General features: G+C 38.3%; 1 protein-coding gene across 9 annotated transcripts in view; it reads left to right on the forward strand.

Moving 5' to 3' along the window:
- The window catches only part of FAM13A (family with sequence similarity 13 member A), a 337,557-nt gene that overhangs the window by 23,304 nt on the left and 290,945 nt on the right, over nucleotides 1–23,308 (forward strand). For 3 of the 9 annotated variants that reach the window (XM_061419688.1, XM_061419685.1, XM_061419686.1), the window contains exons 1-2: nucleotides 2,636–2,877; nucleotides 16,140–16,329. In XM_061419688.1, coding sequence (XP_061275672.1) covers nucleotides 2,851–2,877; nucleotides 16,140–16,329 — 217 coding nt within the window. In that variant the 5' untranslated portion in view covers nucleotides 2,636–2,850. Of the gene's footprint in view, nucleotides 1–2,620; nucleotides 2,878–16,139; nucleotides 16,330–23,308 lie in introns of those variants that run through there. The other 6 variants (XM_061419684.1, XM_061419690.1, XM_061419693.1 and 3 more) reach the window with 3 other exon arrangements.

Below are 23,308 nucleotides of genomic sequence, written 5' to 3' on the forward strand. Positions count from 1 at the left end.
AAGAATGCTGTACTCCTCAAGGTCATTCAGAGTTCTAGGGTTTGTTCTATCAAGTTACTCTGTCATCTTCTGGGACATTGTCCATCTTCTCCATGGTCAAAGCTAGGTTTCTGGTGCATCCTCATTCCAGCTTGTGATGAAGGGGAGGGGATTGTGATGAAAGGGAGGGAGAGTAAACGTGAAGCAAGGAATTTCCTATTAAGCATAGGACACAGAAGGTGCACATATTCTATTCGTACACATTCTGTTCATGCAGATCTGATCACTTGGCCCTGTCTACCTGTGTGAATGGTTAGGAAATGTCGTCTCCAGCTGGGTAACCGTGGGCTCAGCCACAACTCGGGGGAAGAAAGAGCTCCAATATTATCAGAAAGAGAGATGATATATACTGGAGAGAGTTAACAATCTGGACCATAGTAGTTATATGAAAGTAAAACATCAATTTAGATCCTATCTTTTACCATACTTTGAAACAATTCCAAGTAGAAATATATAGTCAAACCATGTGATAAGCATCCAAAATTGTTAGCATAGCATAGCACCGGGCAAATGGTAATAAATATCAGTGCTTTATTACAATGACCTTATAAAAGAGACTGCAATGGAAAAGACTCCATTTGGTAAACAAAATAGATCAAAGAGAGTTCACAGAATAAGAAGTACAAATGACTAATAAGGATTTTTCATATCTTTAATGTTATGATAAAAAAGAAATACAAGTTTGAAAATGAGAAATCATTTTCACTAAATTAGGAAATACTTTACAAAATATTCAGACCTTGGATAGGGTAAGTTGAAGAATAAAAATTGCCAGAGCCAGTGTGTGTCAGGAGCCTTGATACATGTTCATATTCTCTGTGATCCAGAAATTTCATTTTCAGGAGTCTTTACTAGAAAGAAAAAGATCAGATTGAGAACAAAGCATTATTTAAAATCATACACAGATAAAATTGGAAACCATATAAATGTCTAAAAACATTTTAGGGAAAGTGACTAAATGGTTATATATACAGAATGTAGTATTATGCATGATTAAAATAGTTTATAGCACTAACAGTATGGGATCTGATGAGATGTTAAGTAAAAATATTAGGATTTAAAATGATCAGAAATTGGATTTAAATTACATTTTAAAAAAAGCATAGAAAAGATCCTGGAAGTAAATATGTTAAATGTTTCTGGGTGTCCTCTGTTATTCTTTTGCTACATCTTGACTTCTTTATTAGCATCTCTAATTTATTAATCAAAAGGTTTCTTTACTGACTCCTCCCTCCCACCATTGGATGATCTAGGAGAAAAGGTACATACGTTGTTGGTAAGGTATATAGCGCCTGGCCCAGTGTAGGTAATGCATATTGATTGGGTAACGTTGGGTGATGGGCCTTGAGATGACCTAATTTTTTTATTTTTCACCATGGACCAGCAATATATATAATCAGAAAAAGAAGACAAATTTTGTGTTAGAAAAAGTTTATGTTACGATTTTCTTTAGTAATCAGCCTAGTTTTCTAATGGTTGAACGGGAAGCAGAGTGATTAAAGTCTAGATTAATGTAGAAGTGAAAAAAAAAATGTATCTTTGTAATAGAGAGGATTCTGTCCATTGTCCCACCACCATTCCCTTGTATGGCCTTGGGATTGTGTTGCTGTGCCTTGTGAAAGTAGAATCTGTGCAGTGTTACATGTGCACCTATGGAAATAAAACATAGTTGTCTTATGGATCGCTTAACACGATTTGCTGTCTTGGCTCCTTTGCAGGTACTCTTAGTTGGCTGCAGTTAAACAAAGAATACTATATTTGGAGAAAAGTATTGTAATTGGATCTGATTTCATTTTTCCCTTTTCCTCCTACCTCCTCCCCTTAAGAGTAAATATTAATATGTTTTGTAGTTGGGGGCAATTAAAGTCTTTTAAAGTTGGGTCAGGTGAAACTTCCCATGTAATACTTGTTACCATTCTCTTAAATGTGCCAGTTAAAAAGATTTGACAGAAAAGCGGTAATTAAAAAAAAAGTACCATTTCCTTCTGGCTTGTATGAAATGGATATTTTTACCTATCTGCTCAAATATTTGGAAATTGTCAAATGAGATTTTCTAATGATGCAGCATATGGGGTAGAAAATTCTGGAAAAGTCAGCTGGAGGCTAACTTTCCAGACCATAAATCGCATATGTTGAACTGTAGATGTCTAGAAACATGTTGTCTGTGTTTATCACCAATGTATGTAAGATAATCTGAAGCTAATTAGAAGCAGTATGTAACAGTTAAATAAAGTAGAGCATTCTCATTTGGAGCAATGCTGACAGAATAAAGGTGGAAGGAAGAAAATTTTGATAAAATTTAACTGATTCTTCCTTAGAAAAGTGAGGAATATGCTTTCAGATTTAAACTTGAGTGTAAATAGGTGAATTTTTCTTAGAGATGAGTATCGATGGAAGCAAATGTGCCTTTGCTTTCTGCACTTAGTTAAATGTGTTAATAAATGAACACCACCTGTTAAGGTAATTGGTGCTTTCTGAACCGAAGAAGCCTGTGTGTGGCATCTAACAAGTCAGGTTTAAGAAAAAGATGTCAGCGACTTAAGACCTAGGTCACGTGACTCCGTCAGTTCACCAGTCCTAGAAGCCGTGGATCAAATTTCAACTCCAGGCAGTCCTCCCAGCCATGTGGGTTTAGCCAAATCAGAAGCAAACCCACACTTCCGAAAATGTTAGGAGCTGCCCTGGACTTTCCGTGGGGCCTCTGGATCTGGAGCTGTGTTTTATATCAGAGCATATCGACCAAATGGAATTCTAGTGTTTTGCTGCTGTTTTGATCATTTCATCCAGCCTCCGTCAGATCTGCCAGGCGAGATGGGGGCTGGAGCTCTCGCCATCTGTGTGAGTACAGGCCGCCTCTGTCTCGGTGGACGCTGCCAGGGCCCAGGAGAGGCCTCTGCCCTCCTGGTTTGGAGGAGATGTCTGTGTGACTTTGTTTTTCCTTCTTAGGAGGTGTGGGGAGATTTGTTAAGTTAAATTCCTAGCTATTCATATGGACATTCAGCAGTATGTGGGGTGGTATTCCATGTTATCGTCCAGTTTCCTTTTCCACATGAAGGAAGATGTGTGCTGAGTTTACTCAGTTAAGTAAACTTACATACTGTATGTAGATCACTCTCCAGTGTTTTATTTATTTTTTTTCCAGTGTTTTAGACTTTCTTGTTCTGAGTTAAGTATGAGTTAAATTGTAGTTATTAGAAATATCTTGTGCCTAGATTTAGAGCAAACTAAAAGAATGAAAATAACCGTCAATGTCTTTGCTTCCAAGAATGTATGTAACATTTTTCTATTTCACATTTTTGTTTTAATTTAGTAATTCTAGAATTTTTGTTTTAGCATGGTTCTAAAAGTGATGGTGAAAGAGCTAAGTTGATAAACGTGTGTAAATCCTTAACCACCCGTACAAACTTCTGGTTATAATACAGTAGCAGTAATAAAAAACACGGATATAAAATCCATGGAGAAAGGTGTGTATTTCTAGGGCTGAAATTCATGAATTTTCAAAAAAAGCAATTCTCTTGGTGCTTACGAGTACCCTTTTGCAATAACCCAGTATATCTACAATTACATAAATTACAGAATGCTGTAATTACATCTTTTTAAATAATACACAGAAAATACATCTATCTCAAATTGGTACTGTTTTCCAAGGGGCATTTTATTTGTCCTGGAGGTTTACTAAATGAGAAATAGCTTACTCTGTATTGTCATCTTTAACTGCTCTCGAGTGTTTCATCACATTTTGATCAGATCCTGTGAAGTGTCACAATGAACTGTATTTTTGTTGTAGTTCTGGTGGCATCCTAAAATATCTAGAAACATCTGGGAAATTTTTGACACGTAGGCCCAGAGTGGCCACCAGATGGTGCACTAACCCCATGGATTGAATTTTTTTAGTAAAACTGTAGGAAAACTCCCTGGTTTTCAGCTCAGAACTTCTCAGCATCCTGTGTCTTCCTAACTCTTCCTTTCAGCCCCGATGCTTGGTTGCCTGTAGCATCTAGGTGCGCAGCTGGGAATCTTTTTATCACTCCAAAGACTTTCCTTCAAGATCTTATTTTTCTTTGTGGAAAATAACGAGCTTATATTTGACTGCACAGGTCTGCATTTTTCCAGCTTTATGAAAGAGAGACTTTAGAGCTGGAAATGTGTAGAGTAAAGCAGCAGATTGACCTATTAGCCCTGACATTTGCAGACATCTTATTGTTTGATTGGATCTTTGCTACTTGCTCTTATTCTACATATATTGGTCTCTGCTGCTGCTGCTAAGTCGCTTCAGTCGTGTCCGACTCTGTGCGACCCCATAGACGGCAGCCCACCAGGCGCCCCCGTCCCTGGGATTCTCCAGGCAAGAACAACACTGGAGTGGGTTGCCATTTCCTTCTCCAATGCATGAAAATGAAAAGTGAAAGTGAAGTCACTCAGTCGTGTCCAACTCTAGCAACCCCCTGGACTGCAGCCCACCAGGTTCCTCCATCCATGGGATTTTCCAGGCAAGAATACTAGAGTGGGGTGCCATTGCCTTCTCCATATTGGTCTCTACCTTGACTAAAATGCAAACTAACCCATATACAAAATTCCATATTTTTCCTTAATTTATATCCAAAACATATACAAAATTTCATTTAAGGTTGATATAGAAATCTTACAATTTAAGAGATTATTTGCTCCCAGGAGAAATAATTCTTAATCATTCCTACTCTTTAACTTTAGCTTGGTCTTTGATTGTGCTGTGTCCCAATTTTACTCTAGGGGGAAGCACAGTTTTAGGAATCGAAGCATGGTATTTCTGGAAAAAAGGCTATTGAAGATGAAAACACTTTATGTTTCTGACAGAAAAGTGAGAACTTTAAACATAAATGAATTCATGTGGGCTCATAAACTTAATAGTTTGGAACTTTGCTGCCTAGACATATGTGTAGTAACTGCTCAGTATCCTGTTACTGAAGATAGCTGTTCTTCAGACAAAATAATTGAGTACCAAATGTTTGTAAAGTGTGTGTGTGGGTGTCTGTGAATGAATTCTTGAAATGGGAAGACAGGTTTAAAGATTTTCAATTCCTAGTTCTATTGACTTTCTCATCCTCATTTCCTTTTGATATTTTCTGTTTCCCAAATTGCTAGTGCTGTTAGTAAAACTGTAATGGACTCAGAAACTTACTTAAATTACATAGAAGAGGTTGATTCTTTACCAGGACATACTTACTTTTCCTCAGTAATCACCCCCAGGCAGAACAGGAAACTTACACTTGCCAACTGGCATTATCTTAGTTTCTTCTAGTTTTTAATACATTTTTGGATGACTCAAGCCTTCTCAGATGAATCCTGAGTCTTTCAGATTCCCTGCCCTTCCAGGTGTTCTGTCCAAGGTGCCATGTGGTCAGTTTGAGGATAGGTGGGCTGAGACTGGGGAGTGGATGTTCTAATGGATGAATAAAGGGGGGGCCTTGAATGCCTATGTATAGGTTCTTATACTCTTGACTGTTCTGCTGTGTGAGTGAATTTAGGGACCAAGTCAGTGACTGGTGAATTTGGGGCTCAGTTCTCTTGGTATTGTCAGGTCCCGGCTATCATTCTGTCCTGACTTAGCCCCAACTCTTGGTAGTGCTGGCTACAATTTGAGGGGTATCCCAGGTTTTATAGCCTTTGTCCCTAATGTGGGCACATCCACTCCTGTAGCTTCACCACCTGGTGCTATCAGCTACCTTATTATACACATAGCGCAGACAGGCCACAGTACAAAAAGGCTTTCGGACCAAATCAGGATACTCTTGTAGATTTATTGCACCAACCTAAGACACCGCACATGGAGAAGGCTATGGCACCCCACTCCAGTACTCTTGCCTGGAAAATCCCATGGATGGAGGAGCCTGGTGGGCTGCAGTCCATGGGGTCGCTAAGAGTCGGAAATGACTGAGCGACTTCACTTTCACTTTTCACTTTCATGCATTGGAGAAGGAAATGGCAACCCACTCCAGTGTTCTTGCCTGGAGAATCCCAGGGACGGGGGAGCCTGGTGGGTTGCCTTCTAATGGGATCACACAGAGTCGGACACGACTGAAGTGACTTAGCAGCAGCAGCAGCAAGACACCACATAAAGCAAGGGGGAAAAGATGAGGTAGGTTTACCTACTTGGAAAGGGTTTAAATGGGACCAAAAGACAACACTCCCCAAGTCCTGTGTTACATAATGTTCATCTTTCCTGTCTTTCTTGCCTTCTTGGCCATATCAACCTTCTTTGATCATGTTACATTTTTGAAGACCAGTATTGAGTGTGAGCTGGCTCAGCAGATGGAGGGGGCAAGTGTGCCTAGGTATAATTGTAACTTGCTAAGACATCACTGCACAGCTATGAATTTTTATGTGCATATCTCAGGCAGAAAGCGCATGGGGCCAGAATGGGTAAAATCAATGGGCGACTTAGTAAAGACATAAATAATTGGTGTCTCATAAATATCAGGTGCTTAACTTGGTTCTTTCATCTCTTTTTAATCATCTTCAACTTTTTCTGTGTAGAATATGTCTACCAAGCTATCCTATGTCCTATGTACTGTCAACACTTAGTTCTATCTGTTCTCCTTACAGTTTCTCTTGTTCTCAATTTAGCTGAACCAAATCTTCCTAAATAATACAGCAAACAAATATTATGTAAGAGCAGAGTTTCAAGACTATCAGAGATATCGTCTTGGTAGTTTCTAGTTTGATTATTTGGTACCAATTTCCTCCCATGCAGACTACATTTAGGTTTTTTAAATGCCATACTGAATTTCGTTTTTTTTAAGCTTTATTTGAGATTTTTGAAAAGCATGGGCTTTGTTTGGAGCCTGGCATACCTGAGTTTAAATATTGGTTATGTTACTATACTCTGATCTCAGACATTATTGAGCAGTATGCTACCTTGATAGTAGATTTTGGGGACTATTTGACCATCTGTTTAACTTCTTAGCATAATTTCTGTCATCTAGTAGGCAACCCTGGTGGCTCAGATGGTAAAGAATCTGCCTGCAGTGTGGGAAACCTGGGTTTGATCTCGGGGTTGGGAAAGTCCCCTGGAGGAGGGCATAGCAACCCATTCCAGTATTCTTGCCTGGAGAATCCTCACAATCAGAGGAACCTGGTGGGCTACAGTCCATGGAGTGTCAAAGAGCTGGACACAACTGAGCAACTAAGCACAGCACAACAGCACAGTAGGCAGCAGTTTGGACAGAAAGGATCATGTCTTATTTGCATTACTTGCTTTTTGCTCAGGACTGGGCAGTAGTAGTTGTTCAATAAACATTTGCATAGGACAGATCAGTCATGGCCTAGGTTTTGCAGTTCCCTGGGTATATTTTATTTTTGAAGACCTTCAAGAATCTGAGAGTGTATCTGCAAAGGCATCTATCTTCTTGGTGGTGTTTTTTGTGTGTAAATGCAGTTTTCTATTAACAAGAATTAGCAGGACAATTATAAATGTTTTGTACTTTTAACTGTTTGAGTCTCCAATTGAATATCTCAAGAATTCTTACTGTGAAGTCACATGTAGTCAAAAGATCCCACACATCCATTCCATCTCAGATGATGTTCAGTCTGGCCAGTGTGTAGCTTTCTCTCAGGTGGGCATGTAATCTGCTTCGATCGAAGTAACTAGCACTGCATGTTCCAATAGATAAAGCTTGAAATCTCAGTAGCTTGAGGCATGAAAATTAACTTGTAGATAACTCAGAGTCTCATGCAAGTTGTCAGAATCTCTCTCCCATCTGGTGGCTCTGGTATGTAGGCTTACTCCATTCTGTGATCTCTTTATTATCTTAGCATATTAGCATGTATCCCCTAAGTTATCTGAGGAAAAGAAATGGAGGAGGCACACACGCTTTTTATCTGTCTCACTCTGGAAGTGACTCATTACTCTTCTCATGATTCATTGCTTTGAACTAGTCACATGTTCCCACCTAAATGCAAAGATAGTTGGTTCATGTGTAAACAAACAGTCTCCCTGGCGGTAACCTAAATTGCTCAAACCAAACAAAGAGAAGGACATATGTTCCATGATTAGGGTAGCAGTCTGTCCCCAACTCCCTACTGAATGTAAACAATGAATTAAGTACACCAAGTGCTGCTGGCAGATACGAAGAGAGAAGGCAGCCTAAAGACCTGCTTTTAGATAATTGATTAATAAATGGCAAGTAGTGGTGACATTCACAAGCCATTGCACCTACCAAGTTAGGCTTCCATTCCTCTCAACTCCTTAGTAGTAGTTTAATGTGTTAGTAAATGTCATTATTATTTTAGCTAGTTCAAGCTGGAATTTCAGTTGCTTGCATCAGAAACAACTAATACACCTCATCATTTGGTGGCTTACTGTTTTGTGGTTTGGGGAAGCTCATCATGCATTGGAATGAGGCAGGATTTGAAAGGCTGGAGACAGGGCTTTGAGTCTTGGCTCAGCCACTTCCTGGCTTGCCCAACATGACCCTGAGCAAGACGTTTAACCTCTCACTTCCCATCTGTCACAAGGGGGTATTGAACTGGATTGTTGTGAGAAACCAAACAAACACTAATGTGAAAATACATTGTGAACAGTACAGCATCATAAAGTATTATCTTTGTTGCATGGCTATCTGCTTGCCTTAAGGTGGTGTCCTTAATACTATCATTATCTGTCTTAAATAATACAAAAGGAACTCTATGATCTGAAGGGACTATTTATATTATTGGATTTAGATCAAATTTCAAACAGGATTAAACATTTAATTTTGTTTTTTTTTAAGCAATAAACCAAGTACTGAAGACGACTAGATTAATGGTCAAACAAAGATGTGTATGTCTTCACATTTAAATTGTGTTGCAAGGAGAATTTTCATCTTTGCCCTTCAGAATCAGAAGTCAAAATAGGTCAATAACAGAGTGATAGAGAAATGTATCTACTCAGTGTGGATAAAGTCAGTAGTATCTAGGTTATTTCAGGTTTTTTTTTTTTTTTTTTGGAAGAATGGTTGCCTCTGTGGATGGGTTTAATTGGTTAATGCCTGTGCAGAAGATTTGGGGGAAATTCTAGTTACAGTGGTGGAAAGTGCAAACTAGCATGAAAGAATTAGGCCAGTTAAGTAGGGAAGACTATACTATAATAACTTTGATTAATTGTTTCATATCTTAAAGCTGACTTAGGGAAATTAAATTTCAGAGAAGAAGCTTGTGTCCAGTAATTTCTGAAATAGAGATCATAAGAGAGCATATTTGAGTTGTTCTCTGTAACGATGAATTGACAACAGTTGATGAAGGGGTAGTGCAGCAAGTCATAGCATAATTGTTTATGTGTCATATAATTAAATATAAGTTCATATAGGTAACAGGCAGTTTGGAGATTTCTGTTTAAATTTATCATTCAAAATGAATGTTTTATGGAAGGATTCTATATGATTTTATTTTATGACAATTCTGAATTATTACAGTTACTCCTTTAAGACTAAGTTGGGAGAGTTTAGCATATCAGATATTAAAATAACAGGAATTAAAACAGTTTAATAATGACTAGCTACTTGAAGAAAGATAATTGCTGTATTTCTTCCTCTTTCAACTAGAGATGGGTCAAAGATATAAATATCCAAGTGAAGTCATAAAAATACTAGAATAACACATGTGTGAATTTAAAGATTAATTTTGGATCAAGGAATGTATTTCAAAGGAAACCCAGCCCTGAAGAAAAAGATGGGTAAAGTTTTCTGCCAAATAACCAAAATGTCTGTACAACACAAATATCATAAGTTAAATGCCAGAAGGAAACTAGAGCGTATATTTAAAACACACATGACTAAAACAAGATTAATTATTTTAATATAAAAAAAATCCTACAGATCAGTAGGAAAAAGGAAACCACCCAATTAAAATTAGGCAGAGCTTATGACTAGAAGGCTCACAAACAAGAAACGTAAATGCAAATTCACAAAGAAAATTGCTCAATCTCATTCATAGTTAATTCATGAAATTTTTTAATACTCGTTGATAAAATGGGAAACAGGCACTCTCATATGCTATGAATCAAGCTGTAAACCATGAAAGCATTTTTGTAGGGCAATGTGGCAATACTTATTAAAATTTATAATTTATACAGTAAGTTCGGAGAAGGCAATGGCAACCCACTCCAGTACTCTTGCCTGGAAAATCCCATGGACGGAGGGGCATGGTGGGCTGTAGTCCATTGGATCGCTAGGAGTCAGACACGACTGAGCGACTTCACTTTATTTTTTCACTTTCGTGCATTGGAGAAGGAAATGGCAACCCACTCCAGTGTTCTTGCCTGGAGAATCCCAGGGACGGGGGAGCCTGGTGGGCTGCCGTCTACGGGGTCGCACAGAGTCGGACACGACTGAAGTGACTTAGCAGCAGCAGCAGCAGCAGTAGCAGCATACAGTAAGTTAAAGGGAAATTTATTTTGCTTTCATATAATCTAGTAGCAAGAAGCTCCTCTTTTAACTCTTGGAGGTAATATTAAAAAAATTACAGCTTTATAAGCCCGTCCATCTAGCAATTGTGCCTCTAAGAATTTATCTTATAGGTATCTGTACAATTATGTAGAAATGTTTGCATGATTGCTTATTGCTGAAATACTTGTAATATCAAGAACTGTAAATAACCTAAACATCAGTAAATAAGATTGGTTAAGTCAGTTATAGTGTCTTTATAGTGTAATATTAGCAAATATATGTGCTAATATGGGAAGGCCTCCAAAATAAGCAAAAGCAAGGTAAATATACAAATAGTATAGTTACATTTGCCTTTATATATGTGTGTGTGTGTGTATATACACACACCCCACATTTTGTTTATTCATCTTTTGATAAGCTTTTGAATGGTAATCTCTACTTTTTGACTGTTGTGAATAATGCTACTATGAACATTGGTCTACAGGTACCTGTTTTAGTTCCTGATTTTAGGGTATATACTCGAAGTGTAATTGATGGATCATAGAGTAATTCTATATTTAACTTTTTGAGGAACTTCTATTTGCCATAGTGCTATATCATTTTACATCATCACCAGCAGTGCATAAGGGTTCCAATTTTTCTACATCCTATGCCAAAGCCTTTGACTGTGTGGATTACAATAAACTGTGGAAAATTCTGAAACAGATGGGAATACCAGACCACCTGACCTGCCTCTTGAGAAACCTGTATGCAGGTCAGGAAGCAACAGTTAGAACTGGACATGGAACAACAGACTGGTTCCAAATAGGAAAAGGAGTATGTCAAGGCTGTATATTGTCACCCTGCTTATTTAACCTATATGCAGAGTACATCATGAGAAACGCTGGGCTGGAGGAAGCACAAGCTGGAATCAAGATTGCTGGGAGAAATATCAATAACCTCAGATATGCAGATGACACCAACCTTATGGCAGAAAATGAAGAAGAGCTAAAGAGTCTCTTGATGACAGTGAAAAAGGAGAGTGAAAAATTTGGCTTAAAGCTCAACATTCAGAAAACGAAGATCATGGCATCTGGTCCCATCACTTCATGGCAAATAGATGGGGAAACTGTGGAAACAGTGGCTGACTTTATTTTTCTGGGCTCCAGAATCACTGCAGATGGTGACTACAGCCATGAAATTAAAAGACGCTTACTCCTTGGAAGGAAAGTTATGACCACCTAGATAGCGTATTGAAAAGCAGAGACATTAGTTTGCCAACAAAGGTCCGTCTAGTCAAGTCTATGGTTTTTCCAGTGGTCATGTATGGATGTGAGAGTTGGACTATAAAGAAAGCTGAGCAGCGAAGAATTGATGCTTTTGAACTGTGGTGTTGGAAAAGACTCTGGAGAGTCCCTTGGACTGCAGGGAGATCCAACCAGTCCATCCTAAAGGAGGCCAGTCCTGGGTGTTCATTGGAAGGACTGATGTTGAAGCTGAAACTCCAATAATTTGACCACCTGATGTGAAGAGCTGGCTCATTTGAAAAGACCCTGATGCTGGGAAAGATTGAGGGCAGGAGGAGAAGGGGACGACAGAGGATGAGATGGTTGGATGGCACCACTAACTCAGTGGACATGGGTTTGGGTGGACTCTGGGAGTTGGCGATCGACAGGGAGAACTGGCGTGCTGCGGTTCATGGGGTCGCACAGAGTCGGACACGACTGAGTGACTGAACTGAACTGAACCCAGCTTTTTATTTTCTGATTTTTTTTTTGATAGTAACTATCTTAATGGGGGGACTGTGTGGTGGTTCAGGCAGTAAAGGATCTGTCCACAATGCAGGAGACCCAGATTTAATCCCTGGGTCACGTAGGTCCCCTGGAGAAGAGAATGAATGGAGTTGCAAAGACCCGCCTGAGTGACTAACATTTTCACTTTTCAACTTGATGGGTGTGAAGTATATCTAATTGTGGTTCTGATTTGCATATGGTTAGTGAGTAGTGAAATCGAGCATTTTTTGTGCTTATTAGCCACTTGTCTATCATTTTTGGAGAAGTGTTTATTCATTTTTGAAATGGGTTTTGTTGTGTTGAGCTGTATATGTTCTTAAACATATTTTGGATATTAAACTTGTATCAGATATATGATTTGTTAACACTTTTTCCTGTTCTGTGGATTGTCTTTTCACTCTGCTGATAGTATCTTTAATGTACAAAAGTTTTTCATTTTAATGAAATACAGTTTCTTTGTCTTTATTGCATGTGCTTTTTGGTATCCTTATTAACTTTGGTTATTTTGTTAGGTTACAGCTATTATTTGTTTCTTGGCAACATTTTTTTAATGAGTTATTTCAAGGAAATTGTGATGTTCCTTTATTCTTTTAAAAATACTGTCAGTTTAGTTGCTATGTTCCTTTTTCCTTACTCACATTTCAGTGAGATGGATTTTTGTACTTCAGTATGAAGACGGTCCTGTGGGGTGTAGCAATGAGAGGCCAAGGTAGCTTTTCAAGTTTTCAACGCTGAGACTCCCTCCTGTATTGCTACCAAAGGACTGTTTTCTTGAATGTGGCCCTTCTGTTTGCCCATTGCTCCGCCTTCTCTCAGAAGCTCACCTGGTCAGGAGAGCTCTACTGACTTTTCTTCATAAACTTGCTCTCCAAGATCATGAACTATTAGGTGGTGAATTTTCCTGGTGCTCCTGATAACTGCCTCTTGGGGTCCCTGTAGATATTTTCTATACCTTTTTCCTCTACGAAGTTGAGCCCTGTTCAGCTCCCAGAGTGTGCTCTATATTTAAAGTAATACATATTTGTAGGAGATTTTTAAGAACATCCACTCCTGGGCTCCTACTGATCCTCCCCAGACTCCTCCTAGAGCTGGTGTGATGTCTGCGATAAGTTTCCTGTCCCATCTTTGCCTTTAGCAGCAATAATACACATATTGGACTTTATAGCTTCTCTGTCTTCTGTTGATTTACTTTTCTGCTTAATCTGCTTTGTATGTCTCTGAAAATATAGCTGTTTTGTTTCATAGTGTTTTCTTTAAAACAGTATTTATCTTTTTAAAAGTATTAACCTAAAATAAATTATCAATTAAAAATGATGAATCAAGTATTCCTTTACTGCTTTGATTATATATAAACTTGCTGTGTAGTAGGGGTCTATATTGAGTAAACAGTTAGCTTAATTTGTAATCAGTTCAAAATGTGTGAGGTTAATTACATGTCTCATCCTTGAAAATATTGAGCCGTAATGCCGATTGCCTATTTACACTATCTGTTAATAGATGCAACATACTGACTGTACTGAGTAAAAGATAGAATAAAGAACAGGACTGTTAGCAGAAAGAATGTTAATTTAGGTTTTAAACATATAGACAGGATTTCTAAGAAAACTTTGAATTTCTAATAAAAATTTTATAAATTTTGATACTAATGTGCAAAATGATTTTATCTTTATCTTTCAAAAGTCATACCTGTATATTTTAAGAAATTGAGATCCTAGGAGAATAATTAGATCATTAGACTATCTACCAACCACAAGCCTTGACCACAGTGCCTTTTTCAACCTCAGTCTTTAGTTCACACAAACATTTGAGTACAGAAGTGGTTAAGGATCTCTGAATTGTTTTGAGAAGAAATCAGAGTAGTTTCCTGGAAGAAGGATGATAATGATCATGATTGTAACAATTGGTACTTACTAAGTGTGCCAGACACTCTTATTCTTACATATATTTGAGCTGCTTGCAACCTCATTTATGGCTATACGCCAGGAACTCCTGGTATCCCCATTTCATAGATGGGGACCCTGAGAGTAAGTGACTTGTCCAGGTTTGCATGGCTAATGATATTGGAATGGGATTCAAAACAGAGTCTGGTTCCACGGTCCATGCTCTAAGCCAGTATGCTATGTTGTGTCTGTAAGAAAATGATAAAATTTGTATGATCTGATCTCTTTGTCAGCTGTTTCTGATGCTACATTTAAGACTGCTTTCAAAGTTTCATTATTACAGGTTACTTTTTGGCTGCTTACTCACCAGATAGACCTGGTTGACTGAAATTTTCCATGTATTCTTTTGAAAGATACAGGTTTTTAAACTCACACCAAAGTAGTAGTGGTTACAGATTTGACTTAATAACTTCCTTGGTAACAGAAGTGACAGTTCTTGCCCATACTACTCTGTAGTAGCTAACACTATGCCTTATTTAGAATATTAATAGATACTAAATCTGTGTTACAACTGTATTGTTGTTGTTCAGTCGCTCAGTTGTGTTTGACTTTTTGCGACCCCGTGAAAGGCAGCATGCCAGGCTTCCCAGTCCTTCACTATCTCCTGGAGTTTGCTCAAACTCGTTTATAACTTTATACATTTGCTGAATTTTACTAGGGAAATCTGGCTTTCAAGTATGACCTATTAAAAGATGTCCATGAAAGTTGATGTGATTTTATAGACTATAAGATTCAAAATCAAATTGTAACTACAGAAATCCTACTAAAAATCACAATTGTAGGATTTTCTTTGTGTAGCTGTCATGTGTCACATGTAGTAGTTATCATAGTTTGTTACTATAATTATATACAAACTACTTTAATGTTAATATAAATTTAAATTAAGGAGAGGAACATGGAGTATGATGAAACTCTTACCAGCTCCATGACGTTTACCAAATTACTTCTTAACTCTTTGATCTTTGTTTCCTCATCTCTATGATGGAGATAGTGTTTCTCTTTTTAGATTGTAAAATCTACATGAACCTGCACTTACAATATTGACACTTTAGTTAGTTTCATTCATTCTGAAAAGGGTATATTTCCCCTAATCTGCTTCCCTTGTCCTCAAATAAAATTTTTTGCTTTTTGCCATCTTTTTAGGGTTTAGAGTTACAGATGCATACATTTACATAGGACACATGCTTTATTAAAAACAACCCTCACTTAATTATGTTAAACCATATTAAAATTTATCTTTTAAATTACTTCCTTGGGGACAATTTTTCTATTAAAAGGAAGAAACAAACCTATATGAGGTTTTCACTGTGATAACGTGAATGAACTGTAAATTGCATTTTTAGTTATAACGTACAGTCTTGTTGAAATTGCTTAAGTTGTGATTACCTGAAACTTTGCTATTTCAGAGATTATAGCATTTTGAATGTCAAAGAGAACTGAGTTGATTTTATGTGCCAATATATCAGTGAGATATTCAGATATAATCAAATCAGAGACATAAGTGTTCCTTCTACATATTTATATTTTCTAGTCCCTCAAATTAAAGCTACCTTAAGATGACATCTAGATAAATCTTCGTTTTCGGTAGTGTCTTACTATTACAGGATCTGCATGGGATTTCAGTGTTCTGACAAACGTTTTCTTTTCTTGTTAGCAGGTACTTGTGAGTCACACCCCCGGTTACTGTAGTAATCTGTCTTAGATACTGCAGTGTATCGCTCCCTCTCTTAGATACGGTTAAGTTGTGGCTTTAGGTTTCTCATTATCTTTCACTTCTTTTAATCAGTATATCCGTGTATGCCATTCCTAACACTGAGCAGCATTAGAGAGTTGTTAGGGATTTAGGTTTGAGTTGACATAAAAATAAGTGAAGACCACTCCTCTACAGCCTCCAATACTTACCCTTCAGCTCAGGTGACTGTGTGGTAAGCATGCAGCCTCCTGTGGTAAATGTAACTGACTGCTCTTTTTTCTCCCGCTATTTTAAGCAAAGTAAAACAGCGGTTCGGCTGAAAGAAGACATGAAAAAGATAGTGGCGGTGCCACTACACGAGCAGAGGAATCCCACCTATACCAAGTTGTTTGGAGTCAGTCTCCAGGACCTTCACCAGCAGGGGCTGACCGAGAACGGTGTTCCAGCTATCGTGGGGAGCATAGTGGAGTACTTGACCATGCACGGTGAGTCCAGTCATGTTGTGTGACTCTGCTATTTTTACAAAAGAATGTTTCAGTGTGAATTCATCATGCATTATTAGAATATTCCCTAAAACACCTTAATCAGAATATTGAATTATGGCATAATATACCCTGCCTTTATAAGAGGATGTTAAGAGCATTATGACTGTTTAACATTATTTGTAAAATACTTAATTCAGCTTACCATGGAGAAATCACTTTAGTAATTGAGGTTTCTAGTTTGGAATGATTCCTAGTGTGAAGTACTAAAAGACACTGTTTTAATATTAATGCTGAGTTCTCTTGACTTGTTCCCTCTGAGAGTCAATACTTTTTAATGTAACAGAATACTTTGAGTATCTCTTTTGGTTTGAGGTCAGTCATGAACTTATTGAATATGTTGATTGCTTTCAAAACTCAGCAGAAATAGCAAAAGAAAGTATTATGTATAACCTACTGTGGTGTTGGGAGGGGGCATTAACATTTGGAATGGTAAAATTGTGTAAAATAATTGAAGACTGCCATAGAACATTGAATGATAAAAAGAAAATCATATCCTCTCTTTGTTAGTGAGAGCAAGTATGTTTTACAGCTTTTTAAATTATTTTATTTAAAATAAGACTTAAAAACCTTGATGACTTGAGAGAATGTTGGTGTTCAGTCGCTCAGTCCTGTCCGAATTTTTGTGACCCCATGGACTGTAGCACACCGGGGTTCCCTTCCTGCCTGTTTCCCACAGTTTACTCAAACTCATGTCCATCAAGTTGGTGATGCCATCCAACTATCTCATCTCTGATGCCCCCTTCTCCTCCTGCCTTCAGTCTTTCCCAGCATCAGGTTCTGTTTCAGTGAGTCAGTTCTTCACGTCAGGTGGCCAGAGTACTGGAGCTTCAGTTTCAGCATCAGTCCTTCAGTGAATATTCAGGATTGGTTTCCTTTAAGATTGACTGGTTTGACCTCCTTGCTCTCCAAGGGACCCTCAAGAGTTTGAGAGAATGATGCTTATCAAATGAGGGCAGGGTGATGGGAGAGCTCCAAACTATAATAAATATCAATAAACTTTAAGAGATTTGGAAAGAAGCTGTTCTGAGGGAAGAGCTTGTAATCTTCATTTTCTATGCTGAAACAAACATTTATATACTAAAACAAGACTCTCTGCAGAGTAGAATATGAAACTTGTGAGTATTTTTAAAGGTAAAACTTGAGATTTGGAAGATATTCTGTACTTTGGGCAGTTTGCTTCGCCTGACTCTTGGCATGATTCCAAGTCAGTTGCCCCTGCTGAGGAGGAGGCTGCAGGGAAATGTTCCACCTTTCCTATGTAGGAACATGTATGTGCTGTAACAGGGACTGAATGGCAGACAGTTCAGGCCTCAGAAGGTGTTTTATGTTAATTGAAAAACAGCCATTTGCTCAGGTTATTTGGTATGTAGATGAGAAAATATGATAGTATTTTGCTTTGAAAACTGAAGAGCCAGGGACTCATTGCATTCTTACCTCCTAGGAGTTAGTGTTTTGGGAGGAAGATAGCTGCAGGAGAGTGAGATTCTTAGAGAAGAGTTCTGGGTTTGTTCAAGCACATTAAGCAGGTTAAACACAAAGGTGTTATATGCAGTATGGCAGGAAGATGGGCCCTTGGCCTACAAAATCTTGAAGCCAGGTGTTACAGAGTTAGAAGTTTGACAGGACTTAGTTACACACTCACTATTAAGTAAAACTGTGACCTCTGACTTAGATACAAGACGATCACTAGATAATTCATTTAATATCTTAAATAGGGTTGTTTGGTATTACTCATTTGGATGCCAGATGTGACAACCTAAGATAATATTTTCATTATGGCATCACCAATATTCTGACCTTTTACCCAACAATGATTAAGTAATAGCCTTTTGAGGTTACTCTTATGTAAAATTGGCCTTCCCTGGTGGCTCAGACCGTAAATAATCTGCCTGCAATGGGGGAGACCTGGGTTTGATCTCTGGGTCGGGAAGATCCCCTGGAGAACAGAATGTCATCCCATAACAGTATTCTTGCCTGGAGAATTCTATGAACAGAGAAGCCTGACTGGCTGCAGTCCATGGGATCATGAAGAGTTGGACACAACTGAGCGATTAACACTTTATGTGAAATCATTTTTATTTTTAATCTTTTAAAACAATATTGAATAACTACTAAATGTATGTGGTTTGAAATTCAGAAAGGTATACAGTGAAAAGTCTTTCCCTTCAAACCCTGTCCCCTGACCATTCATCTCGCCCTCCCCAAAACAATACTACTAAACTATTTTTTGCTACGTTCTTGCAAAGATATTTGAATATATAAGCAAATTTGTGTATTTTCTGTTTCCCTTTTAACATTAGCACATCATGCACACTGTTTATGAATCTTCTTTAAAAAAATCACTCAATGGTATATTTTGAAGACTGTTCCATTTTGCATAAAGAGCTTTCCTCGTTTAATTCTTTATTCCTCTGCATGCTGTTACACTTTATATGTGTGTCACTGTGTTAACTAGTCACATCGTGATCAACATTGAATTGTTCCAGTCTTTTGATGTTTGCAGACAATGATTCAGTGACCGACCTTTAACATGTATCGAGCACTGTGATGTGCCTACAGACTAACCTTCTGAAAATGGGCTTATGGATCAAAAGATATGTGCACTAATAATCTTAGGAATTGAGCTAGTTTACATTCACACCATCAGTGTATGAACATCTGGGCAAATTTTGAATTAGAGATTGCGTGTCTTCTATTTCTCCTTAGTGTACCCTTCATTGTACTTTAATAGGGTGTATTCAGGTAATACAAAACTAAATGTTTTAGTGGGCTCAGGCAGCTATCAAACACATGGCCCCTGCACTGGAAACACGGAGTCTTAACTACTGGACCACCAGGGAAGTCCTTCAGTCCATCATTCTTAGCCAGGGTTAAGAATACCCTGGTTAAGAATATGTGTTCAAAATATACATTCATCGACAGTACCTCAGATCTACTGAATCAGAGTCTTGACAGGCACCTGCCCTGTATTTTGAAAAGCTATGTAGTTAATCACACTGTAGACAACCTGAAGCTGCTTTCTGTATTTGAAACTATTACTTTAATAAACCATAGGGCCCGTGTAAGTTTGAAGTGTGGTATGGAGTTTGAGGAGCTTCCCTGGTGGCTCAGTGGTTAAGAATTTCATCTGCCCGAATGGATAAGAAAGCTGTGGTACATATACACAATAGAGTGTTACTCAGCCATTAAAAAGAATACATTTGAATCAGTTCTAATGAGGTGGATGAAACTGGAGCCTATTATACAGAGTGAAGTAAGCCAGAAAGAAAAACACCAATACAGTATACTAACACATATATATAGAATTTAGAAAGATGGTAACGATAACCCTGTATGCGAGACAGCAAAAGAGACACAGATGTATAGAACAGTTTTTTGGACTCTGTGGGAGAGGGCGAGGGTGGGATGATTTGGGAGAATGGCATTGAAACATGTATAATATCATATGTGAAACAAATCTCCAGTCCAGGTTTGATGCATGATACAGGATGCTCAGGGCTGATGCACTGGGATGACCCAGAGGGATGGCATGGGGAAGGAAGTGGGAGCGGGGTTCAGGATGGGGAATACATGTACACCCATGGCAGATTCATGTTGATGTATGGCAAAACCAATACAATATTGTAAAGTAATTAGCCTCCAATTAAATAAATTTATATTAAAAAAATAAATAAAATTAAAAAAAAAGAATTCCGTCTGCCAATTCAAGAGGCTTGGGTTCAATCCCTTGGTCAAGAAGATCTTCTGGAGAAGGAAATGACAACCCACTCCAGTATTCTTGCCTGGGAAATCCCACGGATAGAGGAGCCTGGTGGGCTACAGTCCATGGGGTCCCAAAAGCATCGGACATGACTTAGTGACTAAACAACGAAAACAAAATGGAGTTTGAGGGCAAGATACTTCAGTTGGTTTTGTTTCACTGTTTTATAGCTTAAGTCAACAAGTATTTATTATGCACCTGTGAGACAGTAGGCACTCTGTCAGATATGGGATTAGGGATGATTGGTTGTATAATTAACCATATTTAGAAATTATAGTCATACTTTGTTGTTTAATGTAAATGTAGATATCTAACAACTTGCTGTGAGGGAAACCTTTTCCTATTATAAAGGAATTTTGAAACAGAAAGTGCTTATCAAGCTCTCTATTAAGATCTTTTAAATAGACTTTTCTTTGGCCACCTAATGCAAAGAGGCGACTCATTGGAAAAGACCCTGATGCTGGGAAAGATTGAGGGCAAGAGAAGGGGGCAACAGAGGATGAAATGGTTGGATGGCATCAGCAACTCAGTGGATATGAGTTTGAGCAAACATCTGGAGATAGTGAAGGACAGGGAAGCCTGGTGTGCTGCACTCTATGGGGTCACAAAGAGTCAGACACACTGAGCAACTGAACAACAAAAATAGGCTTTGGGTTTTTATAAAAACCAAAAAAACCCACAAAATTTACATGTATTTTTCCATTCAAAGGAAAATCTTGTAAGTTATGAGTCATATCATGTTTATACTGATTGCTGCTGCTAAGTCACTTCAGTCGTGTCCGACTCTGTGCGACCCCATAGACGGAAGCCCACTAGGCTCCCCCGTTCCTGGGATTCCCCAGGTTAGAACACTGGAGTGGGTTGCCATTTCCTTCTCCAATGCATGAGAGCGAAAAGTGAAAATGAAGTCGCTCAGTCCTGCCCGACTCTTAGCGACCCCATGGACTGCAGCCTACCAGGCTCCTCCATCCATGGGGTTTTCCAGGCAAGAGTAGTGGAGTGGGGTGCCATTGCCTTCTCCGTTATACTGATTAGTTATTTTAAAATAACTAATGTTGTTTATTGTGTTACTGGATTGCTTCTACTTTAACATGAAGATGCTGTGGGATATTTAAATAGTGTAGGATTCTCTACTTACCACCAGATGTCAGAATATGCATACATATTGTCATATGACTGTCTGGGCCAGTGTGCTAATAAGAAAAATTCTGACTTCTGGCATGTTCAGTTTCTGTTGATGGATTCATACGATCATATATGTATTCATTAGATTTTTAAATACTTCAATTGTAGCTGTCAGTGCTGTATACATTATTTTTTGGCATTGCTAATCCATTAAATTGATGTTTCATTATGATTAATCTACATCTCCTGAAATCAAATGTGACAGAATCTCAAATGTACGAGGGTAACTCCATAAAGCTTTCTAAACATCTCCTCCCTCTGAACGTTTCTGTTGTAATCATTTCCTAAAAATTTATAATAGGAAACATTAGAGACTGTATAGTCTGGTAAGTTTCACATGGGTATTGTATATAAGTTCATAAGGGACTTCAAAAAACTATATGGATTCTTTTTGCCAGAGTAAAATAACCATGTCCTGATTGAAAAGTCACTAAATATCCTTCGCGTTGTTTGGGTGAGAAAAGTTCCTGAGGGAAGAGAGTTTTGCAAATAAGTGAAATCAGGGCAGAAAAAAATGGTTTAGAAGCATTGACTTTGATGACTTCTATTTGCTTCTCTGTCCTTTATTAAGGTCCACAGGGATCAGGAATGTTTAAGACTAAAGCCAGTTCTTGGAGCTGGCTAGTTATTTTTTAATAACTGAAAGTACATTTATTTGAGGGAAGGGTCAAAAATCCTTGTTGGAAGAGGGAACCTCAGGTCAAAGCTAGAAAATTACTGTGAAATCAGATCCAGGGGCATTTGCTGGGCCAAAAGCAGGCTCTCAAGCTGGGTAGATAGAGGACTATATTGTCAAATTATGTATCTTCAGAATTAAAATTGTTTATTATCCCACAGTTCCTATGGGTTAGAAATTCAGACACAGTTATGTCTTCTGTTTTAGTGTCTCTTTTAAGGCTGCAGTCATGGTGTTGGCTGAGGCTACCATTCATATCAGGACTCGACTGGGTAAAGGTTCACTTCCAAGCTCCTGCATGTGGTTGTTGGCATGATCCAGTTCCTTGTGGCCTGTTGACCTGAGGGTCTGGGTTACTCACTGACTGTTGTGCAGAAACTGCCCTCACTTCCTTACCACGTGGACCTTTTTGTAAGGGAGCTCACAAAATAACAGCTGATTCATCATAGTGAGCAAACAAGAACAGTCAGAGGGAGAACGCAAGCAAGCAATGTAGACATCACAGTCTTATAACCTAATCTCAGAAGTGAGGTTGCAACCTCATCACGTTCTCTTGTTTAGAAGCTAGTCACTAGGTCCAGACCACACTCAAGGAGGGGAGGGGATTCCACATGGCATGGATACCAAGAGGTGAGGGTCAGACACTAGGGCCGGTCGAGAAGCTGCCTAGCTCACAAACTGCCTGCTGTCTCCTCTATTACATGGTGGCCTAGCCATACCAATTGTGAAATATTTTTAATATCATCTCTGGTTTCACCAATTTTTGCCAAAATTGAGCTAAAATTCATATCCATTTTTGATACTTGTGTTCTTCATAACCCAATAATATGTGTATATGTAGAAGTACAAAAACATCTTATCAGATGACAAATTCCATAAGGATCCTGGTGGTATTTGAAGTTTTTTTCTTATAGTTGGTTTTTTGTTTTGGTACCTAACATACTGCAGGGTATTTTGCTGAATTAAAGGATTCATGAATGTCTTATCAAATTACAAAGTAAATGAAATTAGCTTTCTTTTTCTTTAGAAAGAGAAATACAGTTAGAGGAAAGAGAGAGAAACCAGGGCTGATAGGAACAAACACCTGCCATCTAAATAATTCAGATAGGCTTCAGTGCTTAGGTGGTTCGCTGAAATTCACCATTGGACTCTCAAAAAGAGAGTGGCGAGTTGAGTCTGTGGGTTACTCTTTTCTTCGATTGTTTCTCCCACTTTCAACATTCCTCCACCATCTGACTCACTTGCTTTCATGGTACTTTGTCTCCTTGAACCCAGCACACTGAGCTGGAAATCATTGT

Source organism: Bos javanicus, chromosome 6, assembly GCF_032452875.1.
Source record: "Bos javanicus breed banteng chromosome 6, ARS-OSU_banteng_1.0, whole genome shotgun sequence".
Taxonomy (NCBI): Eukaryota; Metazoa; Chordata; class Mammalia; order Artiodactyla; family Bovidae; genus Bos; species Bos javanicus.